This window comes from Carcharhinus amblyrhynchos, chromosome 32 (genome assembly GCF_965287045.1).
Source record: "Carcharhinus amblyrhynchos chromosome 32, sCarAmb.v2.hapA, whole genome shotgun sequence".
Taxonomy (NCBI): domain Eukaryota; kingdom Metazoa; phylum Chordata; class Chondrichthyes; order Carcharhiniformes; family Carcharhinidae; genus Carcharhinus; species Carcharhinus amblyrhynchos.
In genome coordinates, this window is record NC_137355.1 from 17,154,398 (window position 1) to 17,175,944 (window position 21,547).

At 47.5% G+C, this 21,547-nt stretch overlaps 1 protein-coding gene across 1 annotated transcript in view; it reads right to left on the reverse strand.

The window, feature by feature from the left end:
* Positions 1–21,547, reverse strand: part of ccdc33 (coiled-coil domain containing 33) — a 218,295-nt gene that overhangs the window by 1,265 nt on the left and 195,483 nt on the right. The window contains exons 16-22 of the mRNA XM_080216251.1: positions 15,981–16,176; positions 13,728–13,816; positions 13,003–13,134; positions 10,259–10,343; positions 7,657–7,784; positions 6,384–6,467; positions 2,052–2,168 (exon numbers count right to left, since the gene is read on the reverse strand). Of these exons, the coding sequence (XP_080072377.1) occupies positions 2,052–2,168; positions 6,384–6,467; positions 7,657–7,784; positions 10,259–10,343; positions 13,003–13,134; positions 13,728–13,816; positions 15,981–16,176 (831 nt within the window). The remainder of the gene's footprint in view (positions 1–2,051; positions 2,169–6,383; positions 6,468–7,656; positions 7,785–10,258; positions 10,344–13,002; positions 13,135–13,727; positions 13,817–15,980; positions 16,177–21,547) is intronic.

The following is a 21,547-nucleotide window of genomic DNA, read 5'->3' on the forward strand; positions in this document are numbered from 1 at the left end:
ACTCACCCACAAGAGGAAACATCCTTTCCACATCCACCTCGTCGAAACCGTTCAGGATCTTGATCCTGGATGAAGAGCTTGCTGTATGAGGAATGGTTGAGTACTCAGGGTCTGTACTCGTTGGAGTTTAGAAGGATGAGCGGGGATCTTATTGAAATTTACAGGAAACTGCGAGGCCCAGATAGAGTGGACGTGGAGAGGATGTTTCCACTAGTAGGAAAAACTAGAACCAGAGGGCACAACCTCAGGCTAAAGGGACGATCCTTTAAAACAGAGATGAGGAGGAATTTCTTCAGCCAGAGAGTGGTGAATCTGTGGAAATCTTTGCCGCAGAAGGCTGTGGAGGCTGGGTCATTGAGTGTCTTTAAGGTGGAGATAGATAGGTTCTTGATTAATAACGGGATCAGGGGTTGTGGGGAAAAGGCAGGAGAATGGGGATGAGAAAATATCAGCCATGATTGAATGGCGGAGCAGACTCGATGGGCCGAGTGGCCTAATTCTGCTCTGATGTCTTATGGTCTTGCATACTTCAATCAGGTCACCCCTCACTCTTCTAACCTCCAGTGGAAACAAGCCCAGCCTGTCCAGCCTTTCCTCCTAAGCCAATCCACCCACTCCGAGTGTCAGTCCCCTGAACCGCCTCCAATGTGGTTAGAATGTGGAACTCGCTACCACATGGAGCGGCTGAGGTGAAATGCCCAGACACACTGGAGGGGAGGTTTTATTAATACTTAAAGGAGAAGGGAGCCTGAGAGGGTTCAAGGAAGCAGGAGGTTAAGTGCACGCACGGGTCACTTTGGCTGAATGACCTCTTTGCTGTTCAGTAAAGGTTACACACCCTTTTCTTCCAGAACTGTGGTAAATCTTATTGCCACCAGTGTTCCTTCCCTCCTACGACCTTTTGACACCCCAGTTCAATAGCGTGTAGCCATAGCTTCCAAAGGCACGGTGGCACAGTGGTTAGCACGGCTGCCTCACACTGCCAGGGACCTGGGTTCAATTCTGGCCTTAGGTTACTGTTTGTGTGGAGGCTGCACATTCTCCCTGTGTCTGCATGGGTTTCCTCCGGGTGCTCCAGCTTCTTCCCACAGTCCAAAGATGTGCAGATTAGGTGGATTGGCCACGCTAAATTGACCCATAGTGTCCTTTAGGGGTGGCACAGTGGTTAGCACTGCTGCCTCACAGCCCAGAGGCCTGGGTTAAACTCCCGGCTTGGGTCACTGTCTGTGTGGAGTTTGCACATTGTCCCCGCGTCTGCATGTGTTTCCTCTGGGTGCTCTGATTTCCTCCCACAGTCCAAAGATGTGTGGGTTAGGTTGATTGGCTATGCTAAAATTGCCCTTAGTGTCCTGAGATACGTAGGTTAGAGGGGTTAGTGGATAAATGTATAGGAATAAGGGGCTAGGGTGTGGGTGGGATTGTGGTCAGTGCAGACTCGAGGAGCCGAATGGCCTCTTCCTGTGCTGTAGGCATTTTAAGTCATTCTAAACCCAAGATATGTACCATCTAACCGACACATCTTATAAAGTAAAAGTAAAGTTTATTTATTAGTTACAAGTCGGCTTACATTAACATTGCAATGAAGTTACTGTGAAAATCCCCTAGTCGCCACACTCCGGCATGTGTTCACGAACACTGAGGGAGAACTTAGGGTTTTGGGGATTGGGCAGAGGAATGGGTCTGGGTAAGATACCCTATCAGAGAGTCGGTGCAGACTCAATGGGCCGAATGGCCTCCTGCACTGTAGGATTCAATAATTCTATGATCTCCTCATTTTATCGACCCCTCCCCCCTCCCCCCCATCCTTTGGCCCCCTTTCCAAGTTGCTCAGTTGAAAAAAAAAATCACCTCTTAAAAAAAACATTGAGTGGGATTCTCTGATCTCATCCAGTCCCATCCCAGTGCCAGCGAGAATGGAGAATTTGGCGTTCGGCCAAAACTCCATCCACTGCAGCGGGGCTGGAGAATCCCAGCCGCGGGCAAGGTCGGAGGGGGTTTTTCCTCGGATATTTGTGGCAGATGGACAGGGCGCGAGGAGGAACCTCACTCACCAGGGGAAAGTCGTGTAGCACTATAGTGGATGTTCTGCTGAAACCATGTTCATATTCAGACAGCCTGGTCAGCATCTCCTGTTTCTGCCTCCCCCATTTCCGAGAGTTCTCCTCCAGCTAACAAAAAAAGAGCGGAGAGGCATGAAAATCCACTATTTCCGGTAGAAGACAAACGGGAATAAAATGAATCCCTCAGTGCGTGATTGAGTTGGTAATAACTGTCATGTTTCACAATGAGACACTACATCGCACTCTGGTGGCACAACGATTAGCCGGAGGGGCGTTGGCCCAGTGGTATTATTGCTAGTCCAGAAACTCAATCCAGAAACTCAGCTGAGGATCTGGGTTCAAATCCCACCACGGCAGATGGTGGAATTCGAATTCAATAAAAAATATCTAAAATTAAGAATCAACTGATGACCATGAAACCATTGTCGGAAAAATCCATCTGGTTCATTAATATCCTTTAGGGAAGGAAATCTGCCAACATTACCCGGTCTGGCCTACATGTGACTCCAGAGCCACAGCAATGTGGTTGTCTCTCAACTGCCCTCCAAGGGCAACTAGGGATGGGTAATAAATTCTGGCCAGCCAGTGAGGCCCATATCCCACGAATGAATAATAAAACAAAAGCGTGCTGCCTCGCAGTGCCAGGGACCCAGGTTCGATTCCCGATTTGGGTCATTGTCTGTGCAAAGTCTGCATTCTCCCTGTGTCTGTGAGGGTTTCCTCCGGGTGCTCTGGTTTCCTCCCCCAGTCCAAAGATGTGCTGGTTAGGGTGCATTGGCCATGCTAAATTGCCCCTTAGCGTCATGGGTACTAGCTAGGATAAATTCTCACTCATTGTACCTGAACAGGCACCAGAGTGTGGCGACTGGGGGATTTTCACAGTAACTTCATTGCAGAGTTAACATAACCCTACTTGCGACATTAATAAAGTTTATTTATTAATCACAAGTCAGCTTACATTAACACTGCAATCAAGTTACTGCGAGATTTCTCTAGTTGCCACACTCTGGCATCTGTTCGGATCAATGCCTGTAACCAGCATGGCTTTCAGACTGTGGGAGGAAACTGGAGCACCTGGAGGAAACCCATACAGACACGGGGAGAATGTGCAGACTCCACACAGATAGTGACCCAAGGATGGAATCGAACCCAGGTCCCTGGCGACGTGAGGCAGCAGTGCTAACCACTGTGCCACCGTGGTGTCCCAAATTAATAAATAAACATTTAATAAAGGAACTAAACTTTAGACATTTTCTTTGTACTAATGAGACAATTTTGCAGTCAGATATATCAAACACTCCACAGCTAATTAAACCAGAACCTTATCAGTACTCAACATCTGGCTGCATTCCTGTTAAGAGGTGTCTCTCTCTCTCTTTCCAGCTATTTCTCAATCAGATATTCAGCTTTTGCTGTTTATTTCCCATCTCTCAGCTACTGCTCTGCATTCTGCATGGCTATAGCTTGTCCAGGAGTCCAAGGGCAGCATGATGGCACAGTGGTTAGCACTGCTGCCTCACATCAGTGCCAAGGACCCAGGTTTGATTCCTGGCTGGGGTCACTGTCTGTGTGGAGTTCGCACATTCTCCTCGTGTCTGTGTGGGTTTCCTCCGGGTGCTCCGGTTTCCTCCCACGGTCCAAAAGATGTGCAGGTTAGATGGATTGGCTGTGCTAAATTGCTCCTGAGCTTCATGGGGACTAGCTAGGGTAAATGGGGATAGGATCTTGGTGGATTTGTGGTTGGCGCAGACTCGATGGGCCAAATGGCCTCCTTCTTCAGTGTGGGATCCCATAAAGAGTGAAATATTGTTTAAAAGTTGGAACAAATGGAATTACCAGATCTTTCATTGGGAATGTTCAGAGAATTACAGAAATGTTCCAGCACAGAAAGAGGCCGTTCGGCCCATTGCATCCATGCTGGCTCTCTGAACGAGCATTTTGCTTAGTTCCATTCTCTCCGTGTCCCGGCACATTCTTCCCTCTCAGGTGACAGCCTGATTCACTTTACGTCACAGAGATGGAGGAATTAAAGGAGAAATTAATGTCCCCCTCCCCCCAAACCCCAAACATCAGAGGGGGAGGTGGACATCAAAACTAGAAGCAGGAGGAGGCCATTCAGCCCTTCGAGCCTGCTTCACCATTCATTTTGATCGTCAAATTCAATATCCTGATCCCCTCTTCCCCCTCGTATCCCTCGATCCCTTTAGCCCCAAGAGCTATATATCAGTTCTTCTCAAAATCACAACTTTTTGGCCTCAACTACTTTCTGTGGGAGCGAATTCCACACACTCACCACCCTCTGGGTAAAGAGATTCCTCCTCACCTCAGTTCTAAAAGGTTTACCCCTTATCTTCAAACTATGACCCCCCCAAAGTCCTGGACTCCCCCACCATCGGGAACATTCTTTCCGGATCTACCCTGTCTAACCCTGTTAGAATTTTATAAGTTCCTATGAGGTCCCCTCTCGCTCTTCTAAACTCCAGTGAATACAATCCTAACCTATTCCTCTCATATGACAGACCTGCCATCCCAGGAATCAGTCTGGTAAACCTTCATTGTGCTCCCTCTATAGCAAGGACATCTTTCCTCAGATAAGGACACCAAAACTGCTCACAATATTCCAAGTGTAGCCTCACCAACGCTGTACACAATTGCACCAAAACATCCCTATTCCTACTCTCAGATCACATGTCTTTGTAGTCTTATGGCAAGCCAGTGTGTCCAAAGGTATTTCCCCAAACAGAATGCGAGGAAAGTCCAGCATCGGAGGATGTCTTTTTCATTCACCTCGGCATTGCACTGGAACCAGGATTTTGAACTCATTACTGTAGCTGTTAGCTCTTTATGCCCATTGGTGCCCCAGTGAAGACTTGAAGCCTCATACCCTATGATTGGTGCTACATTACTTGGAGATAATGGCTGGAACTCTCCGTCTGTTCAGGCTGGTGGGATTTTCCAGTCCTTCTGGCAGCGCACCCCTGTCTGCAGGCTTTACACAGGAGTGGGGTTACACCAGTTGGAATTCCTACTGATAGCGGCAGGACTGGAGAATCCCACCGCTAGCAAACAACGCGCCACCTTCTGTCATCTGGAACCACGTGGCTGAGAGGCTAGAGAATCTCGCCTCTTGTCTGTGAAATTCCTGAGCCCAATTTGTTAATCACAGAATCCCTACACTGCAGAAGTCCCTACACTCCCATTCACTCTGCGCCGACCACAATCCCACCTAGGCCCTATCCCTGTGACCCCATATATTTACCCTGCTAATCCCCCTGACACTAGGGTCAATTTAGCGTGGCCAATCCACCTAACCTTGCAGCAAAAGACTGTGTTACACATTGGATTCCAGCATTTGAAAAACGAAATTTCAACAAATTTTATTTTTTAATGAGTGTCACAGGTAGACTTCCACAGGGACTGGGTACAGAGGAGATGTCAGGGGTAGGTTTTTCACTCAGAGAGTGGTGGGTGCGAGGAATGGGCTGCGAGCAACGGTGGTGGAGGCGGATTCGATAGGGTCTTTTAAGAGACTTTTAGATAAGTACATGGAACTTAGTAAGATAGAGGGTTATAGGTGAGCCTAGTAATCTCTAAGGTAGGGACAATTTTGTGGGCCGAAGGGCCTGTATTGTGCTGTAGTTTTTCTATGTTACACCAACACTGATGTGGAGTTGCCAGCTTGGACTGGGGTAAGCACAGTAAGTAGTCTCACAACACCAGGTTAAAATTCAACAGCTTTATTTGGTAGTACTCACCTGATGAAGGAGCAGCGCTCCGAAAGCTCGTGCTACCAAATAAACTTGTTGGACTTTAACTTGGTGTTGTGAGACTTCTTACTGTACATTAACGCTGCAGTGAAGTTACTGTGAAAATCCCCTAGTCACCACACTGCAACACCTGTTTGGCTACACCGAGGGAGTGTTTAGCACCTAACCAGCAATGTCTTTCAGACAGTAGGAGGAAACACCTGAAGGAAACCCACTCAGACATGAGGAGAATGTACAAACTCCGCACAGACGGTGACCCAAGCCAGGAATCGAACCCGGGACCTTGGTGCTGTGAGACAGCAGTGCTAACCACTGTACCACACAAGCCATGCGGCTTGAGACAGTTTAATTCCAGCACAGACTTCCATAGCAGCAGCAGAGATGTAGACAAACTGGATCTTACTGTGGCTGCTGGCAACTCTACAGTTACCCACAGTCCAGTCCCTCTGTAATATCCTCAGTCATGTGTCACCGTGGAATGTTGGATCAGTGGTGATCGGAGGCTTAACGAGTGCAGAGAGATGCTTTCTGAAAACACTTTCCAAAGTCTACCCACCAGAGTCTCCAGCGTTTGTATGCGGCTCTGTGCCTTTTCCAGCTTTGCGAGTAAGCCCAGTTTCTCCGCGTCGGGAAGAGACTCCTGAAAGGAAGGAGAGCAGTGAAAGGTCATCGCAAACAGCAAGGGTTTATCAGGGCGGCTAAAATGCTGGAAAGGCTGAACAAACACGGGAAGTGTATATAGACTGGGTGGCAGTCGGCGTGGCTCCCAGTGAAGGAACAAAGCCCATCTTTTAGATTATAGGGGAGAGGTTCCTGTCTCGTCCGCCATGGGAACTGGAGCGGGCGGTAGGTGGGAGTGTTGGGGGGGGGGGGGGGCGGTGGTGTGTAGACCATGCAAAGGTCTGTTCCTCTCGGATGGGGTCTTCCAGTTTCTGGGCAAGATCAGCTGGAAAATCCCCGCCCTAAGAGTTCAAATCCGTGTGTGGGATCCAAATCCACGGTTTTCCAACCTGGCGGCGAACTCTGACTGAAATCAGAAGCCCTTCTGCTCCACTCAATTAAAGTAGCAAAGAATCCAGCCAGTCCACGTGATTTGGGTGGCACAGCGGGTTAGCACTGCAGCCTCACAGCGCCAGGGACCCGGGTTCGATTCCGGCCTCGGGTCACTGCCTGTGCGGAGTTTGCACATTCTCCTCGAGTCTGCCTGGGTTTCCTCCCACACTCCAAAGATGTGCAGCTTAGACGGATTGGCCGTGCTAAATTGCCCCAAAAGTCAGAAGTCTCACAACACCAGGTGAAAGTTAAATGGGTTTATTTGGAATCTCGAGCTTTCAGAGCACTGCTCCTTCATCAGATGAGTGCCCCGTTAGTGTCAGGGGGAATAGCAGGGTAAACGCGTTATGGGGATAGGGCCTAACTGGGATTGTGGTTGGCGCAGGCCCAATGGGCCAAATGGTCTCCTTCTGCACTGTAGGGATTCTAAAAGTTTAAAGTTCATTTATTAACGTCACAAGTAGGCTTGCATTAACACTGCAATGAAGTAACTGTGAAAATCCCCCAGTCGCCACAGTCTAGCGCCTGTTCGGTTACACTGAGGGAGAATTTAGCACGGCCAATGCACCCTAACCAGCACACCTTTCAGGCTGTGGAAGGAAACTGGAGCACCCGGAGGAAACCCACGCAGACACGGGGAGAATGACAGATAAAGACAGTGATCTATGCCGGGAATCGAACCCGGGTCCCTGGCACTGTGAGGCAGCAGTGCTAGCCATTGTGTTGCCGGGTCTATGTTTAAATACAAATCAAATCTTGCTTGACATGAACCATACCTTGGCTGGTTGTTGGAGAATGATGGGCACAGGCTGGTGTCGTAACTTCCCGATTTCATCTCTCAGCCGAGCGTTCTCTGCCAGCAGAATGGACTCCACCTCTTTCCTTACACTGTTATCAGTAACCCCTATTCAGATACATGCAACCACACAATAACCATGATGCACAATAACTTTCCATAGCATAACCTACATTCTCATCCATTTACATCAAAAAATCAACTCGCTTCCTTTCATTGGATTCTCAACAAAGATTAATTCATGTCATGGTTCAAATATCCATAATAAGGAAATTTGGCATGTCTGCTCCGATCTCACCAATTTTTACAGACGCACCATAGAAAACATTCTTCCTGGTTATATCACAGCTTGGAATGTCTCCTGCTCTACCCAAGACTGCAATAAAGTATGAAGGGTCATAAATGTAGCCCAGTCCATTACTCAAACCAATCTCCCATCCATTGACTCTGTCTACACTTCTCGCAAAGCAGCCGGCATAATTAAGGACCCCATGCTCCCCGAACATTCTCTCTTCCAGCCTCTTCTGTTGGGAAAAAGATACAAAATTCTGAGGTCACGTACCAAATGACTCAAGAACAGCTTCTTCCCTGCTGCCATCAGACTTTTGAATGGACTTACCTCGCATTAAGTTGATCTTTCTCTGCATCCTGGCTGTGACTGTAACACTATATTCTGCACCCTCTCCTTTCCTTCTCCATGAACAATATGATTTGTCTACATAGCGCGCAAGAAACAAGACTTTTCACTATATACTAATACATGTGACAATAACAAATCAAATTAAATTACGTCATTTTAAGTTGATCTTTCTCTACATCCTAACTATGACTGTAACACTACATTCTGCACTTTGTCTTTTCCTTCTCTATGAACGGTATGCTTCGTCTGTACAGCGTGCAAGAAACAATACTTTTCACTACTAGATGTGGCAATAATAAATCAAATCAATCAATAAATAATGCAAACAAATACTGACACAATTTGAAAGTGCATCATGTAAATATTCAGATGCAATCACTTGATGCTAATAAGCTATTTGGACCTAGCTGGACAGTCTGCAACTCTGGGGTCGGATTCCCGGAATACAGGAATCATCAATTTAGCACTGTGGTGTGAAAGAATAATAAAGTCATACATCGGATACTCCCATCCCACTGCAGTGAAGGAAGATTTGGCTGGACACCAGATTCTCCAACCTCATTGCAACGGGAACATGGCATGAACAGCAGGTAAGATGACACCCATAGGATGGACTTTCCATCCACGCTCTCCCCAAAACCAGAAAATCCTGCCCAAGGTCAACTGATTTTTCCCATTCCGCTCACTCCGATTCCCATGGTGAGCAGAATGGGAAACTTTGCCCATAGAATTTCATAGCACAAAAAGAGGCCCTTCGGCCCATTGTGTCTGCTCCGGCCATCAAGCACTTATCTATTCTAATCCTACTTTCCAGCGCTTGATCCCTCACCTTGTATGCTACAGCGTTACAAGTGCTCACCTAAATGCTTCTTCAATGTGAGGGTTCCCACCTCTGCCACCCTTTCAGGCAGTGAGTTCCAGTCTCCCACTGCCCTCTGGGTCAAAAAGCTTTTCCTCCAATCTCCTCCAAATCTCCTGCCCCTTCACTTAAATCTACACCACTTAGTTATTGACCCCTCTACTAAGGGGAGAAGTTCCTTCCTATCCTCCCCATCTCAATGAAACTTACGGGATACTGAAAGGCCTGGATGGAGTGGACGTGGGGAAGATGTTTCCATTAGTCGGAGAGACCAGGATCCGAGGTCAAAGCCTCAGAGTAAAAGGGACGATTCCTTGGAACTGAGAAGGAATTTCTTCAGCCAGAGGCTGGGTGAATCTGTGGAATTCGTTGCCACAGAGGAGGCCGGGTCATTGAGTGTATTTAACACTGTCTGTGCGGAGTTTGCACATTCTCTCCGTGTCTGCGTGGGTTTCCTCTGGGTGCTCCGGTTTCCTCCCAAGTCCAAAAGATGTGCAGGTTACATGGATTGGCCATGCTAAATTGACCCTCAGAGTCAAGGGGAATAGCTGGTGTAAATGCATGGGGTTATACAGATGGGTGGGATTGTGGTCGGTGCAGACTCAATCGACCAAGTGGTCTCCTTCAGCGCTGTAGAATTCTTTGTGCTTTCTCTGCTGTAAGGAGAATAACTCCAGACTAACCAGCCTCTCTTCATTACTGAAATGTTACAGCCCAGGCAACATCCCCTTTGTTTGCAATCACACCCTTCCTATAGTGTGGCGACCAGAACCGCACACAGCTCTCTCACTGTGGCCTATCACAATTCTCCAAATCAGTCACTTGTGGAACTTCTCAACCCCAGATTGTTCAGTAACTAAACACATACAAGGCTGAGATGGATAGGGTATGGAGGAAGAAACCCCTTGATGGAGGGGCAATAACTGAACATGTTCAAGGTGGGTTTTGGGGAGGTAAGGCAGGGGTTAGGGTGAGGCAGTGGAGTCCAGACAGAAGATCAGTCATAATCTTGTTGAACGGTAGAGCAGGCTCAAGGGGCCAAATGGCCTAAGTTTTTCTTAGTTCTCCAGTCAATGAACTTACCTGCACGTTTTTTAGATACGTCAAGCTTCTCTCTTGGTATTTCTTTCAACTTTTTGTCCAAAAGGCTCTCCATTCTTTCTATAACCTGCATTAAAGCAGCATTAAACAAATGGGTTAGATACTAACCATACAGAATCAATGTCGTTTAACTGGGAATATAACCCGGCTCTACCCAACCCTGCCAGAGTGTGAAACCGATCAACTCTTACAGAAGCACCATAGGAAGCATCCTTTCCAGATGTATCACAGCTTGGTATGGGTCCTGCTCTGCCCAAGACCGCGAGAAACTACAAAGGGGCATGAATGTAGCCCAATCCATCACACCAACCAGCCTCCCATCCACTGACTCTGTCTACACTCCCCGCTGCCTCGGAAAAGCAGCCAGCATAATTAAGTACCCCATGCACACCGGACATTCTCTCTTCCACCTTCTTCTGTCGGGAAAAAGATACAAAAGTCTGAGGTCACGAACCAACCAACTCAAGAACAGCTAGCCTGTCCTGTCAACAACCCCACCCAATCCCCATAATCCCACATATTTACCCTGCTAATTCCGCTGACACTAAGGGGCAATTTAATATGGCCAATCCACCTAACCTGCAATTATTTGGATATGACGTGGCGATGCCGGCACTGGACTGGGGTAAACACAGTAAGAAGTCTCACAACACCAGGTTCGAGTCCAACCAGTTTATTTGACAGTAATCTCAAGTTTTCGGAAACGGTGTTCCTTCATCAGGTGTGTGGAAGGTTCTGATCAGAGAAGGGCAGATCAAGTCACACGCAGTTTACAGAATACTGATTCGGATGCAAGTCTTTACAGCCAAGCTGCTATTCAAGTCTTAAAGGTGCAGACAATGTGAGTGGAGATAGCATTAGTATGGGTTAAAGAGATGTGTACTGTCTCCAGGCGGGGCAGTAAGTGAGATGTTGCAAACCCAGGCAAGTCATGGGGGTTACAGGCAGTGCAACATGAACCCAAGATCCCGGTTGAGGCCGTCCTCATGTGTGCGGAACTTGGCTATCAGTCTCTGCTCAGCGACTCTGCGCTGTCGTGTGTCATGAAGGCCGCCTTGGAGAACGCTTACCCGAAGATCAGAGGCCGAATGCCTGTGACCACTGAAGTGTCCCCCAACGGGAAGGGAACACTCCTGCCTGGTGATTGTCGAGTGGTGTTCATTCATCTGTTGTCGTAGCATCTGCATGGTCTCCCCAATGTACCATGCTTCAGGACATCTTTTCCTGCAGCGTATCAGGTAGACAATGTTGGCCGAGTTGCAAGAGTATTTACCATGTACCTGGTGGAAGGTATTCTCACGTGTGATGATGGTATCCATGTCGATGATCCAGCATGTCTTGCAGAGGTTGCTGTGGCAGGGTTGTGTGGTATTGTGGTCACTGTTCTCCTGAAGGCTGGGTAGTTTGCTGCGAACAATGGTCTGTTTGAGGTTGTGCGGTTGTTTGAAGGCAAGAAGTGGGGGTGTGGGGATGGCCCTGGCGAGATGTTCGTCTTCATCAGTGATATGTTGAAGACTCCAGAGAAGATGTCGTAGCCTCTCCGCTCCGGGGAAGTACTGGACGATGAAGGGTACTCTGTCCACCGTGTCCTGTGTTTGTCTTCTGAGGAGGTCTGTGCGGTTTTTCGCTGTGGCATGTCAAAACTGTTAATCGGTGAGTTCAGCACCATATCCTGTTCTTATGAGGGCATCTTTCAGGGTCTGGAGGTGTCTGTCATGATCCTCCTCATCTGAGCAGATCCTGTGTATACGGAGGGCTTGTCCGTAGGGGATGGCTTCTTTAACATGTTTAGGGTGGAAGCTGGAGAAGTGGAGTGTTGTGAGGTTGTCTGTGGGCTTGCGGTACAGTGAGGTGCTGAGAATTTCCAGTGTTTTCTCTTTACATTAACACTGCAATGAAGTTACTGTGAAAATCCCCTAGTCGCCACACTCCAGTGCCTGCTTGGGTACAGTGAGGGAGAATTTAGCACGGCCAATGCACCCTAACCAGCACATCTTTCTATAATCTCCAGAATCCCTACAGTACAGAAAGACGCCATGCGGCCCATCAAGCTGCATCGACCACAATCCTACCCAGGCCCTACCCCCATATCCTTACATATTTACCTGCTCATCCCTCTAACCTACACATCTCAGGACACCAAGGGCAATTTTAACAAGGCCAATCAACCTAACCCGCACATCTTCAGACTGTGGGAGGAAACCGGAGCACCCGGAGGAAACCCACGCAGACATGAGGAGAATGTGCAAACTCCACACAGACAGTCACCCAAGGCTGGAACTGAACCCAGGTCCCTGAAGCTGTGAAGCAGTAGTGCTAACCACTGTGCTACCGTGCTGCCCTTTCAGACTGTGGGAGGAAACCGGAGCACCCGGAGGAAACCCACGCAGACATGAGGAGAATGTGCAAACTCCACACAGACAGTCACCCAAGGCTGGAACTGAACCCAGGTCCCTGGAGCTGTGAAGCAGTAGTGCTAACCACTGTGCTACCGTGCTGCCCTTTCAGACTGTGGGAGGAAACCAGAGCACCCGGAGGAAACCCACACAGACACGTGGAGAACATGCAGACTCCACACAGACAGTGACCCGAGGCCAGGAATCGAACCCGGGTCCCTGGCGCTGTGAGGCAGCAGTGCTAACCACCGTGCCACCTTCACGTAGCAAGTGCAACATTCGGATTTTACCTCTAATTATCTCTCTCATGTTTTAGAAAGGCGGCATTACCTTCTCTTGTTGGCGAATGGTGTCTTCAAGAATCTTTGATTTGTGCATTTTTTCCTGGTATTTCTGTAACACTGCTTGCTGCTGCTGATGGGCTTTCTGAACCCGCAATAGTTCCACCTCACAATCATTCTTCTGGAACACACAACATCGACAACTTAATGTCTCAGGGATGCTAAATCTTACACTCGGAACATAACAAACACATTACACCCAGCAAATTTCCATAAGATCAAACCAGACCCCTCACCACATCCCCTGAATAACACTCTGTCCCAAATTGTCTCTTAAGTTTTTGACTGGGGGAAGATACAAGAGTCCAGAGGGGGGCAATCCTTTCACACAGAAGGTGGTGAGTGTCTGGAATGAGCTGCCAGAGGGGCGGCACGGTGGCACAGTGGTTAGCACAGCCGCTCCACAGTGCCAGGGACCCGGGTTCAATCCCCAGCTTGGGTCACTGTCTGTGTGGAGTTCGCACATTCTCCCCATGTCTGCGTGGGTTTCTTCCGCAAGACGTGCTGGTTAGGGTGCATCGGCCGTGCTAAATGCTCCCTCAGTGTACCCAAGGAGTGTGGCGGCTAGGGGATTTTCACAGTAACTTCATTGCAGTGTTAATGTAAGCCTTACTTGTGACCAATAAGTAAATAAACATTAAAGAAAACAACCAAAGTGTAAAAATAAGCTAACTGTTGTGCCACCGTCAACCACACGATAATCTTTCCACTCACCCGAATTAACTCGTTCTGCAGCTGCTGTACTTTATCTTTGCAACTTAGAACCTCAGCAGTTTCGGAGGCCAGTTTCTGTCTTAATAAAACTGGAAGCCAAACAAGAGAAGACACAAAGGAGAGAAAGTTAAGACATCAGTCCCATCCCGGTTTACGTGATCCTGTATTAGACAGAAATCAGGAGTGTGGTTTTATTAATCAGTCGAAGCCAGGGTGAACTGGTCTCTTTACAGTCAATGACCGAAGCTTAAATATTTTGATTCAATTTGTGCACTACACAGACAAAGCATACCGATCATAGAGCACACAGGGGAGAGGGAAAGGAGAGGGTGCAAAATGTAGTCGTAGCTAGGGTGTAGAGAAAGATTAACTCAATATAGTGTAGGTCCATTCAAAAATCTGTTGGCAGCAGGGAAGAAGCTGTTCCTGAGTTGGTTGGTACATGACCTCAGACTTTTGTATCATTTTCCCGATGGAAGAATGTGGGAGAGAGGAATCAGGATTTTACAGCCTGAGACCGGAAATTTCTGCCCAAAGTCAACGGAGGTTCCCATTGGTGATCCCGCGCCGACTTTGAGACGGGCAAGGTGATAGAGTTCCAGCCAGTCCCCCCGGGATGCCTGATTATACTGGCTGCTTTATCAAGGCAGCAGGAAGTGTAGACAGAGTCAATGGATGGGGAGCCGGTTTGCATCGTGGATTGGGCTATCTTCACAACCCTTTGTAACGTGCAGACCGAGGCCAGAATTTTCCGACCTTCGTGCCAGTCGGATTTTCCCAACCCGCTGCACTGAACAGAGGTTTATCTTGGTGCCAAATTCTCCGACTTTGCTACAATGGGAACATGGCGTGAACGTCCAGTAGGATCGTACCCTAGTGTTTTATTCTGGACTGTGTTTAGAAGCATGGTCAGGAGAAATGGTGCAGTAATTTGACAGTCTCTAGAATTCCTCACCAAGCTCATTCCTCCAGCCGTGACTTTAATATCACGGTCTTTCCCAGACCCTTCCTAACGTTTAAACTTCATTTATTAGTGTCACAAGTTGGTTTACATTAACACCGCAATGAAGTTACTGTGAAAATCCCCTAGTCGCCACACTCTGGTCCTGTTCAGGTACACTGAGGGAGAATTTAGCATGGCCAATGCATCTAACCAGCACGTCTTTTGGACTGTGGGAGGAAACTTGAGCACCTGGAGGAAACCCATGCAGACACGGGGAGAATGTGCAGGCTCCACACAGACAGTGACCCAAGCTAAGAATCGAATCCAGATCCCTGGCGCTATGAGGTAGCAGTGCTAACCACTGTGCTGCCCCACCCCACCCGATATAAAGCCCAGGGGTCCACCTGAGCTTTCCCACTCCCTCTACCCATTCATCCCTTCTTCTTGAATGGAAGGTTTCTATTCCGAACCCTGCTCTGACCAAACTATGAAGGCCACACAGGAAGACCTGACAACCTGAGAACCATTGCAACCTGGACCTCATCTCCTTCGGGACCACTGCCAAAGCCAATTACTTCTCTGACCCTGGACCCAGGCGGGTTTTATGCACACACGTACCAGCGCGCAGTCAGGCATCAGCACCCATCTTCTTTGGCAGGAGATACAGCAACATGAAGCATAGATCAAGATCCATTACAATGCTTAAGGTGTGGAACGTTAGTATGGCCTCAGACCATTTTGTTGTGTAGAACAAGCACAATGTCATCAATTGGCCGGGTGGTTAACAGTGCGATTGTGTGTCTTGTGTTACAGGAGGGTATAGACGAGATGGTCTAATGGGCGGATGAGTGGCAGATGGAATTTAACCCTGAAAAGTGTGAGGTGATGCACTTTGGAAGGAGAAATTTGACAAGGAAGTACACTATGAGAGGCCTGACACTAGAACAAAGGGACCTTGGCTTGTCCGTCCATGGATCTCTGAAGGTGGAACAGCAGGTTAATAGGGTGGTGAAAAAGGCATAAGGCACACTCGCCTTTATCAATCAGGGATGGATTCACGGGAATCGTAGCGGACAGGTGGGGGTAATGAACCATACAAAGGACCATTGACCTCGGGTGGGATTTTCCAGCCTTGGGATGAGTGCGGCCGGAGAATCCCATCCCCGTTGTCTCTGGATTACTGAACGCAATGACAATCCCACCACCTCCCCAGGGAAAATGAGAAGTTACACCAAGATAGATCTGGGACAAGATCATTTTTTTTCCTCCATCACAGTTTTATGCACAATGAGAAATGTCTTGAACCAAACCTATTCTGTCGGCTATTTCTGCCTTTGTCATTACATCGATGTCGGTGTCGTCCAGCAGCATGCGTCCCAGGTCCTGGTGCGAGCTCAGTTCACTCCGCAATTTGCTGTTCTCCGTCTCCAGCCTCCCGATGTCTTTCCTCAGGTTGATGATGTCATCGGCCATCTTGTGCATGGCTTTGCGGTAACTCTCCAGTTCCTGTCAGCGGACACACAAAGGAGTGAAAAATTGGAACCAATTCGATTTCCCCAAATCCTGCTTTGCCATGTTGGCCACCAGCCAGCGAATCCTCCCCACTAAAACAACGAGGACAGGCTTCTCTTCGATTCCTTGCCAATTCGTCCGTGGGATGTGGGTGTCTCTGGCTGGGTCCAACATTTATCGCCCATCCCTAATTGCCCCATGAGAAGGAGGTGGTGAGCCACCTTCTTGAACCACAGCACTCCATGTTCGTAAAGTTCATAAGATATAGGAGCAGAATGAGGCCATTCGGCCCATCGAGTCCGCTCCGCCATTCGATCATGGCTGATATGCTCCTCATCTCCATTTTCCTGTCTTCTCCCCATAACCCTTCAACCCCATTCAAAGTCTGTCTAACTCCTCCTTAAATTTACTCGCTGTCCCAGCATCCACAGCGCTTTGGGGTCGCGAATTCCACAGATTCACAGCCATGATTCTACCCCTCTGCCACCGGGAACAGAACAGTACAGCCCAGTACAGGCCCATTTTGTACAACTCTGCTAAATATTAATTTATTAATAGGGCCATTTCACAATCACAAATTGGATATTACACATCAACAGGGAAATACTCATGGTCACGGGGAAAGAATGAGAAGCTAATTAGATCGTAGACACAGAGAGGTTTACAGCATGGAAACAGATCCTTCGGCTCAACTTATCCATGCCACCCTTTTTTTAAACCCCTAAGCTAGCCCCCATTGCCCGCGCTCGATCGCTCTTTGAAAAAAAGCCAGCAGGGTTTGATGGGCTGAATGGCCTCTTTCTGGCTGTAAGATTCTATTTGTTACAGTACATTGTAATTCGTGCAATTTCTACCACATGAACAACAAACTAATTTTCCCTCTGGTAAAAAGCTAAAGTTCATTTATTAGTGTCACAATTTGGCTTACATTCACACTGCAATGAAGTTACTGTGGAAATCCCCTAGTCGCCACACTCCGCCGTCTTTTTGGGTACACTGAGGGAGAATTTAGCACGGACAATGCACCTAGCCAGCACGTCTTTCGGACTGTGGGAGGAAACCGGAGCACCCGGAGGAAACAGACACAGGGAGAACGTGCAAACTCCGCACAGACAGTGACCCAAGCCGGGAATCGAACCCGGGCTCCTGGCGCTGTGAGGCAGCAGCGCGAACCACTGTGCCAGGTACAGCTGCACAATACACCTGCCAGAAACATTTGCAATGATTTAGCTTCCACAAGCAAACAGCAGACAAGGAAGTTAATTGAAAATTATGGGATTTACAATAAAACAAGGATTGTCCTTTTCCCCTGGGAATCGGAGGTGGGTGATTACAGGATGCATTCGCAGTGAGAATGTCGCAACCATTAATTTTTACCATCACCAAACATTAACAACAGGACAATGCATGCTTTCAGCATACTCCCTCTGAGTGCCTGGCAGCAAAATAACTGACCCCAGAAGTAAAGGAAATCAATCCACACACTTTATTATAAGCATCAAACAACAAAGACTTACTGTGAAAGAAAGAAAATTAAGATTTGTGTGTATATTGCCTTTAATGACCTTAAGAAGTTTCATCAAAGATTGCATTAAAATTTTATTAGTGTCACAAGTATGCTTATATTAATACCACAATGAGGTTACTGTGAAAATCCCCTAGTCGCCACATTCTGGCACCTATCTGGGTACACTGAGGGAGAATTTAGCACAGCTGATGCACCCTAACCAGCACGTCTTTCAGTCTGTGGGAGGAAACAGCGGCACCTGGAGGAAACCCACACAGACACGGGGAGAACATGCAGACTCCCCACAGACAGTGACCCAAGCAAACCTGGATCCCTGGCTCTAAGACAGCACTGCAAATCACTGTGCCATCATGCCATCCATGTCTCCCCACCTCTGAAAGATGTGCTGGTTATGGTGCATTGGCTGTGTCAAATTCTCCCTTTGTGTCCCGAACAGGCACCAGAGTGTGGCGACTGGGGGATTTCGACATTAACTTCATTGAGTGTGATGACACCAAGATTGGTGAAGTAGTGGATGAGGTGGAGGGCTCTTGTAGGCTGCAAAGAGACACTGATAGGACGCAGAGCTGGCCCAAAAAGTGGCAGATGGAGTTTAAACCTGCTAAGTGTGAGGTGATTCATTTTGGTAGGACAAACCTGAATGCGGATTACAGGGTCAATGGCAGCGTTCTGAGTAATGTGGAGAAACAAAGAGATCTTGGGGTTCATATTCACAAATTTCTGAAGGTTGCCACTCAAGTGGATAGAGCCATGAAGAAGGCTTACAGTGTGTTAGCGTTTATTAACAGGAGGCTTGAGTTTAAGAGTCCTGGGGTTATGCTACAACTATATAGAATCTTGGTGAGACCACATTTGGAATATTGTGTTCAGTTCTGGTCACCTCATTATAAGAAGAGTGTGGAAGCATTGGAGAGAGTGCAGAGGAGATTTACCAGGATGCTGCCTGGTTTGGAGGGTAGGTCTTATGAGGAAAGGTTGAGGAAGCTGGGGCTTTTCTGTTTAGAGCGAAGGAGGATGAGAGGCAACTTAATAGAGGTTTATAAGATGATGAGGGGGATAGATAGAGTGGACGAGCAGAGACTATTTCCTTGGATGGGTGTAGCTGTTACTAGGGGGCATAACTATAAGGTTCATGGTGGGAGATATAGGAGGGATGTCCGAGGTAGATTCTTCACTCAGAGTGGTTGGGGTGTGGAATGGACTGCCTGCTGTGATAGTGGAGTCGGAGACTTTAGGAACTTTCAAGCGGTTTATTGGATAGGCACATAGAGGACAGCTGGATGATAGGGAGGGGATAGCTTGATCTTGGATTTGGACATAGCTCGGCACAACATCGAGGGCCCAAGGGCCTGTACTGTGCTGTAATGTTCTACGTTCCTATGAATGTAAGCCTACTTGTGACACTAATAAATAAACTTGAACCATTGCGCGAACCCCATCATCCTGAAAAAAAAGATTGTGAGAGTGAAAAGCAAACAGCAACACAGTAACACAGAGGCAGAGAGATACACAATTAAATCCACGTCCTTGGTAAATGTAATCTCTTTGCAATGTGCGACATTGAGCTCCTACTTGAATGAAGCTCTCAGTGTTCTTTCTGCCAAGATTTCAATCACGTTGTTGCAATTAAACAGTATCATAACCAGGATGATAATCAGAACGTTTGCTCCTGCCAATCTGAATCTCTCGTATTGGGATTTTATGCTTTCTAATGTTATCATCTGATATAAGAATTGTGCGGAGGGGGAGCTGCGGTGAGGGGGAGCTGCGCGGAGGGGGAGCTGCGCGGAAGGATGAAGAAGATGGGTCCAGCAATGGAATATCTGGTCCGGCATGGTCATACAGTGGTTAGCACTGCTGCCTCACAGTGAAAAGTATTGTTTCTTGCACGTTATACAGACAGAGCATACCGTTCATAGAGAAGGAAAGGAGCGAGTGAAGAATGTAGTGTTACAGTCATAGCTAGAGAACGATCAACCTAATGATTCAATTAAAGCATTGTTACAGAGTTTAAAAGAGTTAGAATGAAGTTTTAGAAGTATACGAGAGTGAAAGATAGAATTAAAAGGTATGCAGGGCACAGCTTGCAAGAAATTGCTTCACTCCGGCGCCACCTGGGGAAATGAAAAGGTGTATTGGCCGTGCTAAATTCTCCCTCAGTGTACCCAAACCGGAGTGTGGCAACTCAGGGATAATCACAGTAACTTCATTGCAGTGTTAATTTAGTGCCTTACTTGCGACACTAACAAATAAACTGAAAATTTAAACCTCCCCCACCATCGGGAACGTTCTTTCTGAATCCACCCCGTCTAACTCTGCTCGAATTTTCTAAGCTTCGATGAGGTAACCTGACACGAAAACTTGAATCCCAAGGTCAGCTCGCTTATCTGGAGGAGCGAAATGACAGTGAAAAGTTCTCCTCTAAAACAAAACAAATTGTAACGCTTGAAGACAAGGTCAGTCTCCCATTTGCGGAAAGAGATTAGTTTCTGTGCAATCAAGAATTCTAATTGTTACAACAAAGGCTGGTTCTGAAAATACCTGACCCTTCTTAAACTGCGCAGCATTGCTGTCTGTACATCTGGAGAAGTTTCCACTCCAAATTGTTTTACTGGCTGTTATTTGGACGATGTGTATTGTTTTTAGGAGTTTGGAGAAAGGAAACAGGCTTTGGAACCTTTTCTTTTTCAATTGTTTTAAAAGTTCATTTATTTACCTGTGTAACGAGTAGGCTTACATTAACACTGCAATGAAGTTACTGTGAAAATCCCCTTGTCGCCACACTCCAGCGCCTATTCAGGTACACTGAGGGAGAATTTAGCAGGACCAATAACTGGCACATCTTTTGGACTGTGGGAGGAAACCGGAGCACCCAGGGGAAACCCACTCAGACACAGGGAGAACGTGCAAACTCCGCACCGTCAGTGACCCAAGCCGAAATCGAACCTGAGTCCCTGACACTGTGAGGTAGCAATGCTAACCGTAGTGTCTACTCTCTACATTGGTGTAATATTTGGACTTTGATTAGATTTGACTCATTATTGTCACGTGTATTGAGGTACAGTAAAAAGTATTTTATCTTGCATGCTATAGAGACAAAGCATACTGTTCATAGAGTACATGGGGAGAAGAAAAGGAGAGGGTGCAGAATACAATGTCAGAGCTAGGGTGCAGAGAAAGATCAGCTTAATTCAAAAGTCTGACAGCAGCAGGGAAGGAACTGCTCTTGAGTCAGTTGGTACGTGATCTCAGACTTTTGTATCTTTTTCCCGACAGAAGAAGGCGGAAGAGAGAATGCCCGGGGTATGTGGGGTCCTTAATTATGCTGGCTGCTTTTCCGAGACAGTGGGAAGTGTAGACAGAGTCAACGGATGGGAGGCTGGTTTGAGTGATGGATTGGGCTACATTTTGTTGTTTCTGGCAGTCTTGGTCAGTCATGATGTGGAGATGCCGGCGTTGGGCTGGGATAAACACAGTAAGAGGCCTCACAACACCAGATTAAAGTCTTTTTAACCTGGTGTCGTGAGACCTCTTGCGATCTTGGTCAGAGCAGGAGCCATACCGAGCTGTGATACAACCAGAAAGAATGCTTTCTATGGTGCACTTGTAAAAATTAGTGAGATACAGTCGATGTGCCAAATTTCTTTAGCCTCCTGAGAAAGTAGAGGCGTTGGTGGGCTTCCTTAACTATAGAGTAGGCCAAGATTGTTTCTAAAGGGGAAAGAATTGATGCTGAACTTGTCAATCTTGTTGAAACCAAAAGTTCTGAGAGGGCTTGATGACAGGGTGAAGGCTGAGAAGGTGTACCTTCTTACAAGGAAATCTAGAATGAGCAGT